The following is a 22,214-nucleotide window of genomic DNA, read 5'->3' on the forward strand; positions in this document are numbered from 1 at the left end:
ACTCAGAACGTCCAAACAAACAAAAAGGCCTCTTGATAAAACCCAAGGTTTGTGTTAAGATCACACTTGGTAAACAAGAAAAGGGTGGAGTCTGAAATCATTGAACCAGAATTGGTGTGCTGGAAACGAGCCTAATTGGTGGCAAAAATAATGGGGGTGAGGGGTGAACTATTCCACTCATTACTCCTTTTTTTGATCTTTAAAGAACATGACTTTGGGGAGAAAAATTGGCTACGGGAGTGAGCTTCACTATCATGGCTGCTATCCCCCCCACACCATCTTTTGGGCCCCTAGACCTTCTTCATCCCAATCCTGAAAGATGTCTTGAGCAGACTGGGCCAGAGAGAAGACGCCAGATGACATCACCACGTCCACCAGTGTTGGTTGGATCCTGAACACCACCTGTCTCACATCCCCACCCACTTCTCTTTTTTCCTCTCTCCTATCCCTCTCATAGACTCAAAGGCCAGAAGAGACCATCATGATCATCTAGTCTGACCTCCTGCTCTCTCACCTTCTATTTAATAAGCGTCTGGCGTGGCTGGCCAAGACTGTATATTTTTCTACACTGATGTAAGCCAGTGACCAGAAAGAAGCAGCTAAAAGCAATGCCCTAAACAGCCTGAGGCTGGTATGAGTTTGCCAGGTCTCTGAGTGGCTGTGCCTGTGTTTTTCAAGCAGTGAGACTGCAAATGAATCAGAATCTGCACCAGAATCTGTCAACACCAGAATCAGAAGCTACATCTTTTCTTTTCTTTCTTTTTTCGGTCTTGTTTTGCCTTCCAAGAAATGGGATCGGACTGTAACAAAACCAGCAGCAACTACATCTCAAGCCCATCTCAACTAACTTCTCTTTTCCCCAAAAGGAGAGTAGTTACCACCCTTAATACCACGTAAGCGATGTCAAACAAGGGATGTTTGTTTTCCCCCCCTTTAAAGACTCTCTCCTGCTAAAGAGAAAGGGAAGTTGTTAAGATTAAAACCTTACTTAATACTTTGATTTGGACACAGGAGCAACATGAGGACAGACACATGCATGGAATTAAGCAGCAGGCCGCAACTTTTATTAAATTTTAACACAAGAGAGGGGTGCTACCCACCCATCACCATACTCGCCTATACCAGGCATTTAACTGGTTCCAGTGCAGGGGCTACAGGGCTCCTTGCCATATAACCCATACAGGTGTCAGGGATTCTTCCTGTATAACCCATAACTCGTGGCAGGATTACAGGGCTCCTTAAGATATAACCCATAATGTGGGGTAGGATATCCTCAGCCTATGCCTCAGGACTCAGCATTTTTTGAGCCATAGCACCCTCCCCCCACAGGACAGAGGGTGCAGCAAAGTGGGGACCTCAGCCCGCAAGAGCCACAAGGTCTGACCTCAGCCCATGAAGGCCACAAGGTCTCATCCTATCACATGCGCCCAAAGCCCAATGCCAAAATTGCATGTCTTCTACCTCTGAATTTTATTCTCTTAACCACACTAGAATAAACAACTCCACCCCAGTACCTCAGTTGGTACTAAGCATGTTCCTACTCAACCCACTTGTGGCTTGAAAGTGCTGTGAGGAAGGCAAAAAAACTCCATAGTCCTTTGCCAACTGGCCCAGAACAAAATCCTTCCTGATTCCTATAACAGGTGATTGGCTAGACCTGCAGCATCTCTCAGGCTGCTTTCCAATTCCTGGTTCAGGTGGGCTGCTGGAATGGAACCCAAAGAGGTTCCATATCATTCTTGCACTGGGTTAAATCCTGGGAGCTGGGGACTGCTGACCAATCAATACCCCTCTGCCTCAGCCAGCCAATGGTTGCCAGAGCCTCCCAGAGGTAGGAGCTCTTTATTATCCCTTGGCAAGTGTCTCCGTCCCCTACTGCTGGGACCTCCAGCCCTATCAAGTTTCCCCACCCATTGATGCGGGTGGATGGTATTTAAATTTCAAATACTTTAACTGGTTTTCCTGCTTTTTCTGTATCTTAAATAGAAGGATTTTTAATAATGTGTTTGCCATGGTATTAAGTAGATAGAGGTCTCTGTCTACCAAACCCCCAACCTTGTTTAAAACTGTTTTATGTCAGATAGTGACTGAGTGATGTTAACACCTTTGAATCTTTGGGCACATTTATTCCATCTGAATTAGTACAGCAGACTGGTACTGTTTAGTAAGGACCATGCTAAGTGAAAATCAATGTAACACTAGCACAAGCCATAATCTAAGCTAGAGTTTAAAAAAATCATGTTTTAAAAATATTAAAAGGTAGATAAAAATCCCCATAGTATCAAACCCTCCCACCAGCACCTTGGCTTCCTGTCCTCTCTCCAAATATTCCCCAACTGCTGCCTCCCTCCACACACATGCACACACTTGACAGAGGCTCTGTGTTCCTCAGGAATGTTGGAGGGGCATGTGACTCAGAACAGAGCCACAAGAGCTGCTGAGCAGAGAGGCTGCAGGTGGGCCGCTTGGAGGAGGCTGCCAGAGTTCCGGGATTCAGCCTACTGTTTTGGCCACTCGTGTCTTTCTGGCTGGCAACTGACCTCTTTTCACATATACTTCTGTAAATGAAAATAAAGCTTTAATATGACTTTCTGAGGCTTTGCTCTTCAGAAAGAGCAAAGTGTAGATGGTGATAAGGATTTTGTGGCTCTGGAGGGATCAGGAAAGGTCCTGCACTTGTGCCAGTAGGGATGTGACACTTAATATAGGAATGCACTATGGCTGAGTGATTAGAACCAAATCACAAATAGACTGCTGCTCTGCAGGAGTTTAAGGGATAAAACAGCAGCACAAAATTAGCACAGGCTTTGTCAGGTGTGCAATCCTTTTCCCTCACACCACATTGTTATTTGATTTTCTGGAGCTGTATGGCTATATTTTCCATACACATTGTGCATACACAGAGTTTATTATGTAAAATGTATGTATCCCTTTTCCTGTGTCATGTTTTCTTAAGTGATTTAAATCAGTACATCTTTGTAGAAAATTATATTAAGTATCTAATAAATGAACAAAGTAAAAATTAATAATCTTCTCCCAGTAAATACTTTTAAAGCCAAGTTTCCGCACAGAGCAAAATTTTTATAGTTGAGTTATAAACTATTGCAAAACCAAGGTTCATTTCAATGGAAGTGCTGACCCACAGCTGCAATACTGAATTCTAAAAAGTGGCTTGTGTCCACACAAAACAGCTCACCACAGGCATTTTATAACATTTAATCATATTAGTTGGTTGCAACATCTGGAACAAGAGGTCTCTAGCTTCCACTCTACAGGAGTTTCTTCCCAGAGTAGATAGGAAACCATAAAACATTGTACAGATAGACTCTGTTAATCTATCGTAGGTACTTATATGGCTCCCATCAATATAGTATCTGAGTTCCTCACAATCGTTAATATTTTTATCCTCATAATATCCCTGTGAAGTGGGGAAGCACTATTATCCCCATTTTACAGGCTCAGAGAAACAAGTGTCTTGCCTAAGATCATGTAGGAAGTCTATGGTGCATCAGGAAATAGAACCTCCATATCTAAGATGCCATCCTCCCTTACCTCTTTCAAATTTTCCTAAAATCCCACTTCTACCATCTTGCCTATGAGACCTGAGGTGAAAGAAAAGGAAAAAATAAACCCCAATCCCATAATTAGTTGACAAAACCATCATGGCATGCATGTGTATTATTGATGGCACGACCGTTGCCCACATTCTCCATTCCATGTTTTTGGGCTGTTTATTACCTTCACCTCTTGTATCTTTGTAACAGTTTGGGGACTATATCTGTGTTCAAATATGAATTCCTCTTTATTATATAGCAATTATGATTGTAACCTTCCATGTGGATTAGAATGTCTATTTTGTAATAGAAACAGGCTATATTTGGGGAACTGAAACAGGGCCATCAAAGAATCATCAACACTGAATAACTATACCCTATACAGCCATAGCCATTGACTTTTAATGACTTTCTGTTGGCAATCCCGTATGGGGTTGCAGCCTTGAAAATTCCAGCAGAAGGAAAGTCACAGACTATTTTAAAAGTGACATGCTTGCTGAGCAAGAGGAGCCATTTAGTCACCAGAACCAGAAGACTTAGCAGGAGGAGTGAGGCTGAAGGAGTGGCCTCCCTTAAGAACTTGGACCAAACATAGAGACTCACAAAAAGGGGTGAGACCATATTAAGGGGGATTGTGTTCAGGAGTTTGCTGTTTTGCCTGGATCTGTAACTCTTGTAATATCTATGAGTAAAGTGTGTGTTTAAGATGTTGTTCCTTTGTGAAACCCACGTTCCTTACTTTAACTGCCATGAGTCCCCAAAGAGTTAAACTATAATCCAGAGTGCCCACAAAGGTGGACTCTGGGAGAACATACACTGGTCTCAGGGTCAAGGGCAGGTGGACTGTGGGGGGGTCTCATATCCCAAGCAGGGGTGCCAGACAGGGAGTCTGTATCCTGGGAGTGTGCCCTAGAGGCCAAGAACTTTTGGACACTGCTTGGATCCAGGTGGTGTGAAAGCATGGTGGAGGGTCCAATGGTTGGGTCTAGTTATAACAGCCTGGTGACCTTCTGGAAGGGGAACTCAGCCAGGGCTGTACCATGCATATTACATTTAGAGTGCCTCCTCTTTGGGATAGCAATACATCTTTACTTGTTTTTACATGTTTGGCTATGTCAACTATTAACTAACTGTAGCTGGAATTTTCAAAATCACCGAGGGTTAGCCTAACTCTGTTTCATTTAAAGTGAATGATAAAACTCCCATTAACATTAACCAGAGCAGAGTTAGACAATGCTGAGCACTTCTGAGAGTCCCATGCAACAAAAACAATATTATTATTTTAGTACTCTAGTATTAAAAATGTTGACATGCTCTATGTACCTTAACCAGGTCCTAAGCCAACCAGTCCTCCAACATATATTTTTTTCTTCACAAGTAACATGGATTTCCATTTTTATTTTCAAGGCACTAAATAAAGATGTTCACTCTATGAACATTCAAATATAGCATGTTCATGTTTTAGTATACTGAAATAATACTCACTAAACAGTAGAGCCACTTTCCATGCACATTCCACCATTTCTGCATTTTATTAAACTGCATGGGGAATCTTCACATTGTCCTACACTGCGACCTGAGTTGGGATGGCCTTCCGGAGTCCCTGGTGATTTAAATCGGTGATCCTTTCCAGTGCGAACTTCTATGTCAAAAATGCATCCTGGAAAAAAATAAAAGAAAAGCGAAGGGAATAAGCCTCAAAATACAAACAGAAAGTCAAAGCAAAAGAAGGAGGAGTATGGTTGTGTTTGCTATGCAGGAGGTTGGGTGGCCCCAGCTATAGGGTATTCTGGATTGGGTTTCTCTCGGTCTCCCCTGTTGAAGCTGTTCCACTACGTGTAACAATTTAATAGTCAGTAGGCCAGAGATTGACTTTATAGCCCAGTGGCTGGTGCACTCTAGGGTGACCAGATCGCAAGAGTGAAATTTCAGGACACATTGGGCGAGCGGGGGGGGGGGGGGGGAGGAGACTATGATGACAGACAAAGGTGCACACAGCCATGAGGTGGGGCCCTAGCAAGCTGCGAGAGGGGTTGTACGGCCCTGCTGCAGCCCGCACCACAAGACACAGGGCAAGGACTCATGGCCCCAGCTCCAGCCCCCAGTAGAAGCCATGGGGCCAGGGGCACAGGGCTCCGGCTCCAGCCCCCGCCTGAAGCTGCAGGACAGGGGCGCAGGATCCTGGTTGCAAAGTCAGATCCAGTTGCAGGGCAGGGGAGTGACGGGTCCCGGTTCTAGCCGCAGTCACAGAGGGGAGGCCCCCAGTTCTGCCTTCAGCCCCAGCTTCAGCCACTGACAGCTGAAGCAAACTACATCACAAAGGTCTGGAATCAGAGAGTCTAAATTATAGACTTAATCATAATACAGAATTTGTCATTTTCCCGTTGCTGAAGTTTAATTCTCAGAGAATTCATTATGGCATACAGTTCACATGCTGTCATACTCTCATTTTCCAAACAGAGCACAGTATCATTGAAGATTTTCAGGACATTCTGGAGGAAAAACAGATGAACCTCAACTTTGCTAGGCCCCTCACCTTGTTCACCATTTTCCCTGTCCGAGAACAGCATCCATAGAAATTTTGGGCACTTCTCACTGCCCAGAGAAACAAAGTAGCACTTCACAGCCTGCCACGTATTTACAAGCCTGTTTACAGCTGGGAAAAGACTCAACCAGCGTGTCGGAACATGGCGCAGTAAAGTGGCATACTCCATATCCACAAAGTCAAACATATCCTTCAGGGCTGCTACTCTCTTAGCAGAACTGCTGAAATGATTGAACATCTTAATCACCAGAGTCTCAATGTCAACGTGTAGGGTATTGCTACCATGTTTCACGGCATTGTGCACAATATGGGCAGGGCAGTTTGCTGGCAAGATATTTTCATTTTGTTTTTTTAAATTCTGGTACACTGATTGTCGCTTTCCATAATTCACATTTGCATTATCAGCACAGTAGGAAGACACTTTGTTTAGGTCTAGTTTGTGTGTTGCAAGTTTTTCAAGTAACGTGTTGCTTATTGCCTCTGCGGTCTCTTCGCTTTGCTCATAGAAGTCTAACAGTTTATCTTGGACCCCATGTTCAGGTGTCCAGTATCTCAGTGATAAGGGGAAAGTTTTCACATTGCCCTTGTTAGATGCGTCTGTGGCAACTGAGAAATAGGGACCATCTGGCTTGCGGAGGTCTTTTAAAAATTCGGTTGAGAGCGGTGACAGCACATTTTTGAGCAATGCCTCCGCTTTAGTCCGGCCACAGATGATATGCTTTGCAATCGTTGAATCTGGATAGAAGATAGGTGCCAGTTTAAGTTCACAGTCACACGAGCGATAGGAGTGTTGATGGACTACTGTGTGGTAAACTTGAGTTAGCTCAACAGTGATAACCTTGTTATTGAAGGATTCATTTGGCTTGCTGAAAAAATGTGAGACCATGGTATTGCTCTTGTGAGTCTGGGTGTTTTGTCCATGATTTTTTGATTCAGCATGATGCTTAACATCAGACTCACCGCCATGGCAAATGGTAAATTCCTTCCTGCATGTTTTACAAAAGGCTTTTGAATCACACACATAGGATTTCCGAATCCAGGTGTAAGTGGCTTCCCATTCTGTCCTGTATCTGCACTGTCTCTTTTGTTTTTTGGTAGTTGGCTCCTCTCTTGCCGTTGCCATTTCAGGTGGGGTTTTCGGCTGAAGACCGTTAGCTAGATAGCTAGCCACTGAAAAGAACTGCGCAGTCTCTGTGCTTCTTACGTGTTCTTACGTGCCCACTGTAGTTTGTCCTACGGTATGCACTGTGGTTCAGAACTGTACACTACCGTAAATTTGCGTTACACCGGAAAACAACCTGAAAAACCAAAAATGCTAGTAGATAACCAATCACAATCAGGTTTAATGGGACATTCCCAATCAATTAATTTTCTATTTCACTACCAAATGTAAAATTTTACCTGAATATCGGGACAATGGCATCCCGAATGTACATCAAGCAGATGCCTGCTTCAATATACAGTATTATATTTTGTTGCACCTGTTGTGACAAAGTGGGAATGTTCTTAATGTTTTCTCTGAATACTGTGTGGGTGCCTCAGTTTCCCATGCAAGGTGCCAATGGAAGGTGTTGGGGACAAAGAGATCAGATGGCCTCCTTGTCCGGAAGAGACACAAAGGCCAGAGGAGGGAGTGTCAGTTTGGAGCTGGCTGGGGAAATGGGGAGAGGCCCAGAACTTGGGTCTGGGCTTTCCACCCCCCCACAAAGATGGACCTGACTGAGGGGTCCTGTTTTCTGTACCTACAAGCTCTGTTTTAGACCGTGTTCCTGTCGTCTAATAAACCTTCTGTTTTACTGGCTGGCTGAGAGTCACGTCTGACTGCAGAGTTGGAGTGCAGGGACCTCTGGCTGCCCCAGGACCTGCCTGGGCGGACCCGCTGCGGGAAGCGCATGGTGTGGAAGGGGATGCTGAATGCTCCGAGGTCAGACCCAGGAAGGTGTAAGCTTCTTGCCCTGGAGACAGTATGCTCAGAGAGAGGAGGCTCCCCCAGAGTCCTGATTGGCTTTGAAGGAGTGGTTCCAAAGCATCCCAGCATCCCCTTCCACACCATGCGCTTCCTGGAAGTCCGCACAGGCATTGACACTCCCTGCTCTGGCCTTTGTCTCTTTTCCAGGCATTAGGAGGCCACCTGATCTCTTTGTTCTCCAACAACTTCAGTTGGCATCTTGCAGGAGAGCGGCCCAGGCCATCGGTTGCCCGGAGGCAGGGTTTTGGCCATTCTCTGTGCAGCTGGCATCACACTGGCCCTCTAGGGCTTTACAACAATCATACCCCCTTATCCCAACATCTGGATCCTTAAGAACTGCATAGGGGAAACTGAGGCACCCACACAGTATTCAGAGAAAACATTAAGAACATTCCCACTTCGTAACACCTGTATATAACTAGTTATATACTTTAAAGGGTGTAAAATAATCAAGTATTGTGCTAAACACAATGATACTCCAAACGGTCCACCAACTTTAAGTTGCATGTTTTTCCCCTCAGATAAGGGCTCTGGGGTGGGCTGGGGTGTGGCCACCCCCCAAATCCTGCCGCCCTAGGCGACCGCCTAGTGGAAGCGCCGGCCCTGCATGTGTGGCCTCCCCTGCTCCTGCCCCTCACCATAGCCTCACTGGGGATGGGGCTGCCCCTTGCCCAGTGTGGGGCAGGAGTGGGGACTGCAGGGTGGTGGCTGTGGTGCAGGGGGGGTGTCACAAAATTCACCCAAGCCCCAGCTGCTCAGGACTAGGAAGCCCCCCTCCCCCATCTCCCCTCTGGTGGGTGGGTGGGTGCTGGGGTGGAGGGGGCTGCCATCACATGTGGCTTCCTTCCTCCCCTGCTGCAGCCTGTTGCCCCTCACTGGGGGTGGGGGGTGGGGATGCCCCTTGCCCAACGTTGAGCAGGAGTGGGGGCTGAGGGGGGGTGGGTGGATCACAGGGTCAAACACTCACCAAAGCCCCAGCAGCTGCTCAGGTGAGTGAGATCCACTCCAGATGTCCGTCTCCTGGCAAGAAGTCCCCTTGGCGTCTCCTCCAGGTGGTTGCCAGGGGAGGGGAGGGGAGGGGGGCTGCCAAACACATGTGTGCCTCCTCCCCCATCCCCCCTTCCCTCTCCCCCTCCTGCTGCTCTTGTGCGATAGCCCTTAGGCAGAAGCAGCCGCAGCCAACAGCAAAGCAGAAGCAAGCAAGGGAGAGGCACTGGGCTCTTTTCTTTCAGGCAGGGAAGCTCTGGGGTGGGGGAAGGGACTTGGGGGGTGGCCTACAGGGGCCAGGGCCCGCTCCAGGCAGGGCCAAGGGAGAAACCCAGCTCCAAATATTGGTGGAGCACAGCCCCCAGCCTTGAATATTCCTGGTGCTCGGGCACCACGAGCCCATATAACCTGCCACCCCTGCCCCCAAGCGGGGCAGATTGGCAAGAGCAAGAGAGGTAAGGGCTGGGCTCACCCCATTTCCTAAAGCCTTGCAGCCCCTAGCTGGGAGGTAGCGGGGGTGTCCCCTAGCCCACCCCGCTCCCTTCTCCGCAGCTGTTCAGAATCGGAGTCACTTCGCCCACACCCTCCCTGGGAGTCCCCCCTTTGGCCTCCAGGTTTCACACCTGCTTGGCCATTCCCCCACTGGGTAGCCATGCAAAATTTAGGGGAAACTGAGGCACACATGATTCATTGAAAACTTGAGAACATTTGTCACAACTTGAGCCTCCCTCCCCCCAACCCTGCTGGACAGTCGCCCTCGTTAGCTTATTTCTTTCCTCCCCTATTTTTTATTTTATTTTCACCCCCCCTCCCAATCACTCAATGTCCCCACCCCCCACTGGCACCTTCCTCCACAAGGGAGGAGCTGCTTCCCAGTGGGCTGGGGGGTGTAGGTACTACTATGCTTAGCCCCCTCTGAAAGAACGTGGCTCCCTGCCCCCATGCTCACCAGGCCAGCGGCCCCCTGCATCAGCAGAGCAGAACAGCGACTCTACAAAAGCCCCCACAGCACCCCACACTCTTGCTGCCTCCCGGCAGATCCCCCCCCCCCGCACACATACAGCCAACTAGCCACAGCAAAAGCAGCCGGAGTAAGTTGATTGCTTACCACGAGGCTGGAGCAGCAGCATGCAGCAAGCAAACATCCAGCAGGCAGAGGCAGGTCCCGCTCTGGCTCCTAGCCTGGAGGGTCGCGTGGCTGGGGGTCGGGTCAAGTCGAGGCAAGGCAAGCGCGGGAACTCAGTCTCTCTGTGTCTTCAAGCCACGCCCCCCCAGCATGCAGCCCCAGCCGTGCTGTGGAAAATTCCTCCCTGCTGCCTCACTCTGTATGCCTGGGGCTGCTGCTGGATTGTTTAGGTTCCTGCCGGCCGGCAGGAGGACACCAGCTGAGAGCTCAGCTGTGCAGCGCTGCCCCGGGGCCGGGGAAGAACACGTGGGTGGCGCCGGCTTGCTGCGGGCCCCGGATATCGGGACAAACTGCCGTCCCGACCAAGGTAAGGTCGGGACGCGGGACAAGTCCCCTAAAATCGGGACTGTCCCGTCAAAATCGGGACGTCTGGTCACCCTAGTGCACTCACCTGAGATGTGGGAAAGTCACGTTCAAGTTCCTGCTCCAAATCAAGAGATTTGAAATGGGGTCTTGTGTCCCCCAGGTGAGTGTACTGGCTACTGGATATTCTGAGACATACTCCCGCCCTTGCCAGCTGGCTTTTGTGTGAGTTAGGTGTGCTCTGAGCATGGCTACCTGCTTGGCCTCACGGGTGGGAGAATGCCTAATCTGAGAAACCTCCCGGGGTTTAGGTATGAGGAAGGTCCCTGAGAAGCTTGTTAATGATGGAGTGGTGTCAGGACTTGAGCAGCTTTGTGCATGCCCACCAGCAGAAATGTAGGAATCTATAGGGTTGGGCAGCAGCAGAGAAGTGATCTTGAGAAAGTCAATGGTACTTTAATAAGAATACAAGAATGTCCCTACTGGGTTAGGCCAAAGGTCTATCTAGCCCAGTATCCTGTCTTCCAACAGTGGCCAGTGCCAGATGCTTCAGAGGGAATGAACAGAACAGGCAATCATTTACTGATCCATCCCAAGTCATCCAATCCCAGCTTCAGGCAATCAGAACCTAGGGGAATTCAGAGCATGGGGTTGCATCCCTGACTAACTTGGCTAATAGCCACTGATGGACCTATCCTCCATGAACTTATCTAGTTCTTTATAAATTTGGCCTTCACAACATCCCCTGGCAGTGAATTCCAAAGGTTGACTGTGCATTGTAGGAAGAAGTACTTCCTTTTATTTGTTTTCAACCTGCTGCCTATTAATTTCATTGGGTGACCACTGGTTCTTGTTATGTGAGGGAATAAAGAACACTTCCCTATTCAGTTTCTCCACACCATTCACAACTTTATAGGCCTCTATCATATCACCCCTTAGTCATCTCTTTTCCAATAGGAAAAATCCCAGTCTTTTTAATCTCTCCTCCTACCGAAGCTGTTCCATACCCCTAATAATTTTTGTTGCCCTTCTCTTTACTTTTTCCATTCTAATATATCTTTTTAGAGATGGGGTGACCAGAACTGCATGCAGTATTCAAAGTGAGGGCCTACTGTGGACTTATATAGTGGCATGATGAGCTTTTCTGTTTTATCGATCCCTTTCCTAATGGTTACTAACATTCTGTTAGCTTTTTTGACTGCCACTGCACATTGAGTGACTGTTTTAGAGTACTATGCACAATAACCCCAAGCTCTCTTTTTTGAGTGGTAACAGCTAATTTAGACCTCATAATTTTGTATGTATAGTTGGGAATATTTTTTCCAATGTGCATTACTTTGCATTTATCAACACTGAATTATATCTGCCATTTTGTTGCCCAGTCATCCAGTTTTGGCAGATCCCTTCCTAACTCTTCTGTCTGCTTTGAATTTAACTATCTTGAGTAATTTTGTATTGTCTGCAAATTTTGCCACCTCACTGTTTACCCTTAGATCAGTTATGAATCTGTTGAACAGCACAGGTTCCAGTATAGATCCCAGGGGGACATGATTATTTACTTCTCTCCATTCTGAAAACTGACCATTTATTCCTACGCTTTGTTTTCTGCTTTTTAACCAGTTACTGATCCGTGAGAGGACCTTTCACTTGATGTTGGATGCAGGCACCTAAGGAGACAGTTAAGTGCCTAAGTACCTTTGTGGCTCTAGCTCCACGCATCTAAGGCCCAAATCCTCAAAGGTATTTAGGCACCTAACTACCATTGATTTCAGTGGGACTTGGGCACCTAACTATATTTGTGATCTGGGACCAAGGCATTTTCAAAAATTGGAATTAGCCATTTAGGCCTTGTGGTGATGATCAGAGCAACTCTTACGTATGTTTAGAAATCTGGGCAAATTTTACCCCTGAGCTACTCACAAACATTTACTGGTTTAAACTACAGGTCCAATTTTAAATTGCTCTAGTTAATCAGTGTAACTTTGGGCAGGGACACACACCTTTTTCAACCTGGTTTGTGGCAGTTAAGTTTGAGAGATACTGAATACCCACAGCACCCATTGAAATGGGAATGGTAGGTGTTCAGCACTGCAGGGATTAGGCCCTACCTTAAATTTTGCATGATTTGTTGAAATCATAGAGGAAGCAAATTTGCAACTGATAGACATGATGGATGTCAAGGGGTTTACCCAATGCCAGTATTCATGCACTTTCAACAGTTACAGAGAACATACTAAATATTCCCACTGTCTGTCTCAGTCCGGGTATTTATCATCAACATTCTATTTATTGTATGCACCCATGCAGCCTCATATCCTTGCTGGGAATAAAGTTGAATGTAATTTCTCTATGCTTAAAATGTATGGATATAATCCTGATCTAGTTGCATGTATGTACACATTCATCACTAGGAGATTTGACTTTCAAATCCTTTTTACTATTTGTAGTCTTGGATTTCTCCCTTGGGCCAGACTATTTATGAATTAAGAATTGGTAGAGCACAGGGACCTTTTCATGCTCCAGTGACACAGGCAATTGCTGGCATTTAGTAGGTTAAAGACAGGCTACTATAAGTTCTGCAGGTAGTTTTGTCCCTTATAGAGTTGCCAGATTCCCAGATATCTACAGATGAGTGACATAAGCATATTATAGCATGACATAAGCATATTATGTTAAAAACTAATGAATTACAAACTGTGTAGAATTTTAACACCTAGCTCTTCACATTCTTGAGTAGTTGGGCGACGAGGGGTGCAGAATAGGGCGCATCTGTCACCTTAGACATTCTTAAGAACCTTGTGCCAGACTGCAAAAACTGTGTGGAGTGTGGTCATTTCTCAGGTCATAAATGCTGGAACTAGAGATATTGGGGGTTCTGCAGCACCCCCTGGCTTGAAGTGGATTCCATTATATACAGAGTTTACAGTTTGGTTCAAGGACTCTCAGCACCCCCATTGTATAAATTGTTCCAGCACCCCATCTCAGATTCTAAATATTTACTTAGCACAGACAGCAAACCTTTTAAAAAACAACAAGGAGTTCAATGGCACCTTAAAGACTAACAGATTTACTTGGGCATAAGCTTTCGTGGATAAAAAACCAAGCTTATGCCCAAATAAATCTGTTAGTCTAAGTGCCACCGGACTCCTCATTATTTTTGTGGATACAGACTAACATGGCTACCCTCTCATATTCAGCAAACCTTTTGGGTCATAGAATACTTGCATTTTCCTCATATATTTTCTCCCCTTACGTATATTTATCTTCAGTGTTTTTCCCTACTCTCTTTTGTGTCCTCCTCTTTTTTACACCATTGTCTCTCTTCCATTCACACACTACGCCAGTCTGCTCTCTTCTCCAATTCCCACCCACATCCAGACTTCTTCCGGCTCTATTGGTCCCATCTCATATCTCTTTCCCCTCCAACGCTACGTCTTCTGTCCTTTCCCACATGCTATAGTCCCCTCCTTATTCTGCAGGCCACTAGTCTGAGGAAGAGGGAAACCAGTGGGCAGGAGCTCAGAGCAGCACTAACCCATCTTCCCTGCACACTGCTGCAGCAGAGATGGAGGAAATGCAGCAAAATTTAAGTTTAATCCAGCATTTCCCTTCTCCCCTTCAGTAGGCAGGGCTGGTACTCGCTTATGGAGGAAGTAGTGTCAGCAGGACCACCCTTGGTGTTTTTCTGCCCAGGGCAAAAAAATGTTTCGATGCCCACACTTTCCCATACTTCCCCCCAAAAGATGCAAGAGAGAGAGAGAGAGAGAGAGAGAAGGCATCAAGCAAAACTGTTGCAAAAAACAGAAAATGAATGTTGGCATCTAAAATGGCTGCCCTGATCACCAGCCCCTAAAGGAAAAGGCACTTTTTTTTTTTTTGAGGCAGACACCAGTGCTCTTCCACTCAGCCCCTTTTTCCACATTCTCAAAATGAGCTCTGGGGTCTGGATCTTGCTCACTCTCTGAAGGTGACTGGTGAGTGAAGCTCACGGTATGTCTACACTGCAGTTAAACTCCTGGAGTTGGCCCATTTCAAGTGACTCAGCCTTGCGTGGTTCCAGTTAAGGGGCTGTTTAATTGCAGTGTAGATGTTCAGGCTCTGGCTGAAGCCCAAGCTCTGAGACCCTACCACCTCTCAGGTTCCTTGAAATATGCGTTAACTATTAATGCTAAACAATCTGTTCCACCTTGTATTTAGCTGTCACACTCTGAGTATCTTTCCCAGACTTGAAGAAGAGCTCTGTGTGGCTCAAAGGCTTGTCTCTCTCACCAGCAGAAGATGGTCCAATAAAAGGTATTACCTCACCCACCTTATCTCTCTAATAGCCTGGAACCAACACAGCTACAACAACACTGCCTAAAACACTGTATACAGCTTCATGTGATAATCTGATGAACACACCCTTCATCACCTCCCTTTAGGACTTGGGTTTAGGTTTAATTGTCAGTTTATCTTCTTCTGCTAGACAATATGCTTTAAACTAACCTACAGAGAAGCCCTGATGATTCAGTTCCTTTCTTAACATTCCTTTCACCATGGATTGAGCTGGGTAAGGCCTCCTGTTAGGACCTGATAGTCCTGTCTCCAGGTAGACATCTCCAAACTCCTCTTAGAGCTCACACTCCAGTGCATAGTATCATTATCAGCTACTATTTGATACACCACCTGATTGGATTCTTGGGGATGGTACCAGAAAAGACTGGTGCGACAGTGGAGTTTTGGTGAAAATCATCAGCCACTCTGATCTTGCTTTTGCCACTATCATTCCAATGAGCCTAGAAATTCACAGTTGGGCCCTGAGGATAGGGTGAGGAAACTGACTGAGGCTGGGTGATTGCTGCTGAGGTGATCCAGCTGGATTATCCACCTACCCACGCAGGTCCCAGTGATCCAAACAGCCAGACTGCGCGCACACACACACACACACACACACACACACACACACACACACACACACACACACACACACACCCCACCTCCAGCAAAGCTGGCCATTCTGATGACTAATCAAAAAACGGTGGCCAGAATGTTCAAACTTGGGTGCCTACAGCCAGACACATAATAAATGACCTGGTTTGAAAACATGCTGCGCATTCTCAACCCCCATTGAAATCACTGGAATTGCAGATGTTTAGTATTTCTGAAAATCAGACTTCCTTCATTTAGGTACCTAATTTTACACCCCAAAGTAAAACCTTTTCCTTTAATTTTGGGATATTGCTACCTCTTTAGAGATTATAACCAAAAATGTGTCTAGTAGAAAGTATTGGTATTGAATACAATTGAGTATAATCCTTGCTTAGCTTTTTGTGGAAAGATGAACTAATGATTTGTTTAAAAATATGTATTTTTGAAAAAAGTGCCTTTCCCCTGTTCTTAGACAAGATTTTTTTTTCAGTTTTGTTTATACTTCCACCTAACATAATTTTAGAATGTACGTTAAGTAACCATAACCTAGTTTGATGACTATTTGCAATACTTTTAATCCTGTTACTTTTTGTTCAACACACATTCAGTCAAACCTAACTAATGTTTCTGCTGTTTGTCAGCAATGGATAAAGCATGTTCTGTTCCCTCAGATCCTGCTAGAATACCAATTAAACCTCTCCCGGAGACGTGTGTAAACAGTAAACACTGAAGGAAAGCACAGCAAGTTCTAAAGATTTGATAAGGTCATCATGGAAAATAAGGTGGCATTGGTAGTGACAGATGGTTTAACTGTATACTTACCTGCAAAGCATCCAGTTTAGAAACAGCTTCCCGAACAAATGTAAATAAAGCAGTTACTAAGTGTGCCAGGGAGTCTCTTGCTTGGCCTCATGAGTTCAACTGAGTTCTCGTTTACATTTTCCCTTTTTTTTTTTTTTTTAAATCTGTGAGTGCTGATGAGGGACTAACATTAATAATTTGAGCCTGGAACAGTGGAGGCAGGTGTCATGCAAACTCCCCGAGGGAGCTTTGCTAATAAATGCCCCCTCAGTTCTGACATGCATTCCCCTTACTTTCCCAGTTTTGGGCCTCTTTTGAGCAGAGAACTGAGACGAATTGTGGGAGGTTAGCTGATAAGTTTGGACAGGACAAGATAAGGACTAAAATGAAATCACCTAATCCACTTCCACTTGTGAGCTCAGCTCAGTTTGATCCCAGAGGTCAGATGCTGAAGTAAATCAATTGAAATAATCTGACATCAGAAGCTGGCCCTGTTTTTTCACACGGAAAAGGTAGTGTATAGCCTACTGGCCACATATTCCCTTTTCTATTCACTTATTTTATTTTTTCTCCAGTTTCTTCTTAGTCTCTGAATTTTCACTCCCTACCTCTGACCTTTGAGTTTAATATGTAAGCCCAGCCTTTGCACAGGGTAGAAAACTCAGAGAGCACAAGGAGCCTTCCTGCTCCCTTTTGCCTCACACAAGGGATCAGGAAAATAGCAATGACTGTGCTCCAAAGGAGACATGTTATACCCCGAAAGGGTACTCCCCAATCTCTTTTCAGATTAGTTTGGCTGCAAAACATCCCAAACGTAGGTCTGGGCCTTAATTGTGCAACCTGCTCCCCTTAATCCTTGCTCATCTCTTAATTTGGTTTGTCACTTTCTATCTTTTTTAAAAAAGATGCAGCTTTTGTTTGCTGTGTTATTTTCTTCTTAGTCTCATTTTTTGGCCTCTTTTATCTCTCTTTAGTCCTTTCCCTTTATTACTTCTGGGGTTGGTTGCTTTTAATGAGCAAATAGCAAAGAAAAAGTCTTCAGAACATGTTTTTGTGATATTCTTAAAGTAGATTTTTTTTAATCTTCTCCCAATACGCTTCTTATACAAATGTTCCGTCAGAAAACTTGTCACTTTTGTTTGAGCAACTGATGAGCTCAAACAGCCTTTATCCTAATTGGAACTAAACTGACCAAAAAATACATGTATTTTCAGGCAAGGGTACCCAAAACTGCAATCAGCAAAGCTGGGAAATGTAGCCTGCATTGAGATATGCAGCTATGGCCTGCATGAAGATAGGACCACATGTCCCACAGTGTTTTGTACTATGCAGTGCTCCTTAGTTTTTTGTTGGTAATGTAATGTGTTCTAGCAATATCAGTTGGATGGCCTCTACCCCGGCCTGTTCATCTCAGCAATCCAAACAGCCAGACTCCCCAGGCACACCAGTACACAGGAAGCAAATGTCTCACTGGGAGCAGCCATTGGTAAAAAAACTCACTCAAGTGCCAGTTTGTTGTTATTACTGAACACCCTTGGAACGTTCAGTGCTATACAAACATAGGGAAAAATATAATCCCCTTCCCCGAGGAGCTTACAGTTTACACCAACCTACCTGAAGTGTAAGCTTCAGTCACTCTGTTGTGATTGATTGGTGATCCCTTGATTAGACGAGGATCTCTACCATGGATTCACATATGGGATGACTCAGGAGTCTGATCCTGGAATGGCAAATCTGCCTACAGTAAGTACAGACATTTCGTGGCAGGCCAACTGCCTGCTGGGACAAAGTTCTCTCTTTTTTCCTTCCTTCTCTCTCTCTTTTCAGCATCGAGGGCAAGGTGCTTCTCCTCAAAGTGAGACACTGCCTGATGGAGGATATGGCACCATTGGGGTCGGTTGGTGGCTTGCTCCTCCCAGCTTGTGATGTCCACATCATTTTTTTTTTAAGATATGCTTTCAGTGTGTCTTTGTAGCATTTCCTCTGACCACCACAGGATCTCTGACCATGGATGAACTGAGAGTAGAGGACTTGTTTTGGGAGGCAAGAGTCTGGCATCTGCACACAATGTCCAGCCCAGTGAAGCTGGTACAATTTTGATGAAATTGGATTCAGCAAGGATGCTGGCGTTAGTGCGGCAATCTTGCTACTTGACACGAAGGATCTTCTGGAGCCATCATTGGCTCTCCAGACTCTTGAGGTGCTATCAATAGGTCACCCAGGTTTCACATTCATAGAGGAGCGTAGGAACAACAACAACTGTCTTATAGACCTAGATCTTGGTGTCCTGTCGTAGGTCACGGTTCATGAAAACGTATCGGAGCAATTTCCCAAAGGAAGCACTTGCGCACTGGATCCTGTACTGGTCTCACTGTCTATTTTTGTGTTTTGAGAAAGTTGGCTGCCGAAGTAGCAAACGTGCTCGACTGTCTCCAAAATCTGACCCCCTCGATGGTGATTTGTGGTGGGTCATGTGCAAGGCCTGAAGCAGGTTGATAAAGCACTTTAGTCTTCTCAATATTGGGTGAGAGTCCTAGGCTTCGGTAAGCTTGTGCAAGAAAATCCAATATGAACTGAAAATCATTCTCAGTGTGCATGAAGATGACAGAGTCATCAGTATACTGAAGATCAATAATGGATGCCCTGAAGACTTTAGACTTCGAGCGGAGATGTCGAAGATTAAAAAGCTGCCCATCCATTCTGTATTGAATGTCAACTCCATTGGGGAGGTGATCTTTGACGAGGACCAAAATGACTGCTATATAGATGGAGAACAAGGTTGGGGCAATAACGCATCCTTGATTAACCCCAATTTCGATGACAAAAGGTTCTGTCTCAAGGCCATTACAGAGAACCGTGGTAGTCATCTGATCATGGAAAAACCTTAGGACCTTAATAAATTTTAGAGGGCAGCCAAATCTGGCCAACACCTTCCACAGGGCTTTGTGACTGACAGAGTCAAAGGCCTTTGTCAAATCGAAGAAGGCCATGTACTGGTCCTGATTTTGCTCCCAAGACTTTTCGTGGATTTAGTGGGCAATGAAGATCATATCAGTTGTCCCACGGGATCAGGAACAGTCAACATGGAATTCACCAAGGGAAAGTCATGCCTAAGCAACCTGATTGCATTCTATGATGAGATAACTGGCTCTGTGGATATGGGGAAAGCAGCGGATGTGATATATCTTGACTTTAGCAAAGCTTTTGATACAGTCTCCCACAGTATTCTTGCCAACAAGTTAAAGAAGTATGGATTGGATGAATGGATTATAAGGTGACTAGAAAGCTGACTAGATTGTCAGGCTCAACGGGTAGTGATCAACGGCTCAATGTCTAGTTGGCAGCCAGTATCAAGCGGAGTGTCCCAGGGGTTGGTCCCGGGGCCGGTTTTGTTCAACATCTTTATTAATGATCTGGATGATGGGATTAATTGCACCCTCAGCAAGTTCACAGATAACATTAAGCTGGGGGGAGAGGTAGATATGCTAGAGGGTGGGGGGATAGGGTCCAGAGTGACCTAGACAAATTGGAGGATTGGGCCAAAAGAAATCTGATGAGGTTCAACAAGGACAAGTGCAGAGTCCTGCACTTAGGAAGGAAGAATCGCATGCACTGCTACAGGCTGGGGACCGACTGGCTAAGCAGCAGTTCTGCAGAAAAGGACCTGGGGATTACAGTTGCTGAGAAGCTGGATATGAGTCAGCAGCATGCCTTCATTGCCAAGAAAGCCAACAGCATATTGAGCTGTATTAGTGGGAGCATTGCCAGCAGATCGAAGGAAGTGATTATTCCCCCAGAAGAACTGCTATCATTGCCAGGGAACTTGTGAGATATAACATCGATGTCACTGCCCTGAGTGAGACAAGGTGCCCAGTTGAAGGTCAACTGAGAGAAGAAGGTGGAGGCTACACCTTTTTCTGGAAAGGAAAATCTGCAGAGAACAGGCATATTCATGGTGTCAGTTTTGTAATTAGGAATAAGTTTGTCAGTCAGTTTACAGAATTTCCTTTAGGAATCAATGAACGTCTTATGTCTCTTCATCTTGAACTCAGCAAAAATCAGTCTGCTACTGTCATCAGTGCATATGCCCCAATGCTTGATTCTATCGAGGATATCAAGGAAGAATTATATACAGATCTTGACAGAGTCTTGACCAACATTCCCCAGGAGGACAAAATCATTCTCTTCAGAGATTTTAACGCTAGAGTCGGGTGGGAGTCAGATCTCTGGAATGACACTATTGGAAAAGAAGGAGTAGGAAAGGCTAACTCCAATGGCATCCTCTTCCTGAGCAAATGCGTAGAACATGGCCTAGTCATCATGAACACCCTCTTTAGACAAAATGAGAAGCATAAGACCACTTGGAGACACTCTCGCTCCAGGCATTGGCACCTTCTTGACTATGTTATTGTTAGAGCTCGAGATCAGAAGGATGTCCACATCACAAGGGCCATGCATGGAATCGATGATTGTTGGACAGACCATCGCCTTGTTAGATCAATCAATTTCCAGATCGCTTCAAGGCATCGCAAGCAGGCAACTCCCCCCGCGCTGTAACTATACATATCTAATTGCCCCATTGCTTAGGGCCAAATTACGCCTTTTATGATGTGGACACGTACTAGGAAGAAGAAGTGCTGCCAGAGCAAGAGGTCACTTGGGGGAGATGTGATGCCCATCTGGCACGAAGGGAAGTCAGAGTAATGGCCCCATCTAAGCCTTGAAATACTCTTTGGGTGCTACTCTACTGGCTCCCCCCAAGGCCCAAATTATATCTGCCTCAGTGCATTGAGAGAAGGGAAAAGGAAGGGCTTCCACTTTATTGCATCTATGAAGGGGCAAGCATAATTTAGCCCTTTGCTTGGCACCCCTGCGATGTATCTATTTGTTTTATTTGCTCTAGATCACCTTTCACTTCCACAGACTGTGTCCTTTTTGACATTGTTGGTTAAATTTCCTTGGTGGGATGAATGATGAAAGGTGTTATATAAGGGTCCTTTCAAGACCAAAATACCTGTGGTATATAAGGCACGTAGGCTCCAGAAGGCCACATACCCTTATGCCTGCTGCACACAATTAAACTATTTTGATAAACAAAGCCAAAAAAGAAAAAACATCCAACACTATGCCAGAGAGTTGCAGAATAGTTGTAGTAAGGATCTTCCCTCAAGGTCTTATTTTTGTTCGCTGTCTCCCTGGCATTGCAGCCACAAAGCCCATAAACTTAGTCTTAGAGTTTAAGTAAGTAACTCCCACATGTGTGTGGAAGATAACATGTGGGTGAAAGTGATCATGAAATGACAGATTTCAGGATTCTAAGGAAAGGAAGGAGTGAGAGGAGCTAAGGAGAAACACAAAAGAATAGCAAAAGCATGTAGGGACAAAATCAGGAAGGCTAAGGCACAAAATGTGCTGCACTAGCAAGAGCTACAAAAAGGGAATAAGATGAGGTTCTTTAAATACATGAGGAGCAAGAGAAAGATGAAGGAAAGTGTAGGTCATCTACTTAGTGGAGAAGGAGAGCTAATAACGACGACATCAAGAAGGCTGAGGTGTTCAATGTCTATTTTGCTTCAGTCTTCACTAAAAAGGACCACTCGACACAATTAAAATTAACAAGATGGAAACAACACAAGCCAAAATAGAGAAAGAACATTTAAAAGAATGCATACATAAGTTAGATGTATTCAAATTGGCAGGGCCTGATGAAATTCATCCTAGGGTACTGAAGGAACTAGTTGAAGCAATCTTGGAACTGTTAGCAATTATCCTTGAGGAATCCTGGAGGATGGGTGAGGTCCCAGAGGAATGTGGGAGGGCAAACATAGTACCTTTCTTTAAAAGGGGGAACAAAGAGGACCCAGGGATATGTAGCCCAGTCACCTTAACTTCAATATCTGGAAAGATACTGGAACAAGTTATTAAACAATGAATTTGTAAGCACCTAAAGGATAATAGGAT

The 22,214-nt window shown here is 45.3% G+C and overlaps 2 protein-coding genes across 2 annotated transcripts in view; both read right to left on the reverse strand.

Moving 5' to 3' along the window:
* LOC101938928 (protein eyes shut homolog) overlaps positions 1-22,214 on the reverse strand; it is a 616,724-nt gene that overhangs the window by 62,847 nt on the left and 531,663 nt on the right. Inside the window, exon 16 of the mRNA XM_065587927.1 lies at positions 5,040-5,214. Coding sequence (XP_065443999.1) covers positions 5,040-5,214 — 175 coding nt within the window. The remainder of the gene's footprint in view (positions 1-5,039; positions 5,215-22,214) is intronic.
* Positions 5,894-9,478, reverse strand: LOC135982083 (uncharacterized). Its single transcript, XM_065587269.1, has 2 exons — positions 9,036-9,478; positions 5,894-7,397 (listed from the first exon to the last, which is right to left on the reverse strand). Exon 2 carries the CDS (start codon positions 7,220-7,222, stop codon positions 5,894-5,896), a length of 1,329 nt encoding a protein of 442 aa, XP_065443341.1. The 5' UTR covers positions 7,223-7,397; positions 9,036-9,478.

The sequence above is a fragment of the Chrysemys picta genome, chromosome 3 (assembly GCF_011386835.1).
Source record: "Chrysemys picta bellii isolate R12L10 chromosome 3, ASM1138683v2, whole genome shotgun sequence".
Classification (NCBI taxonomy): domain Eukaryota; kingdom Metazoa; phylum Chordata; order Testudines; family Emydidae; genus Chrysemys; species Chrysemys picta.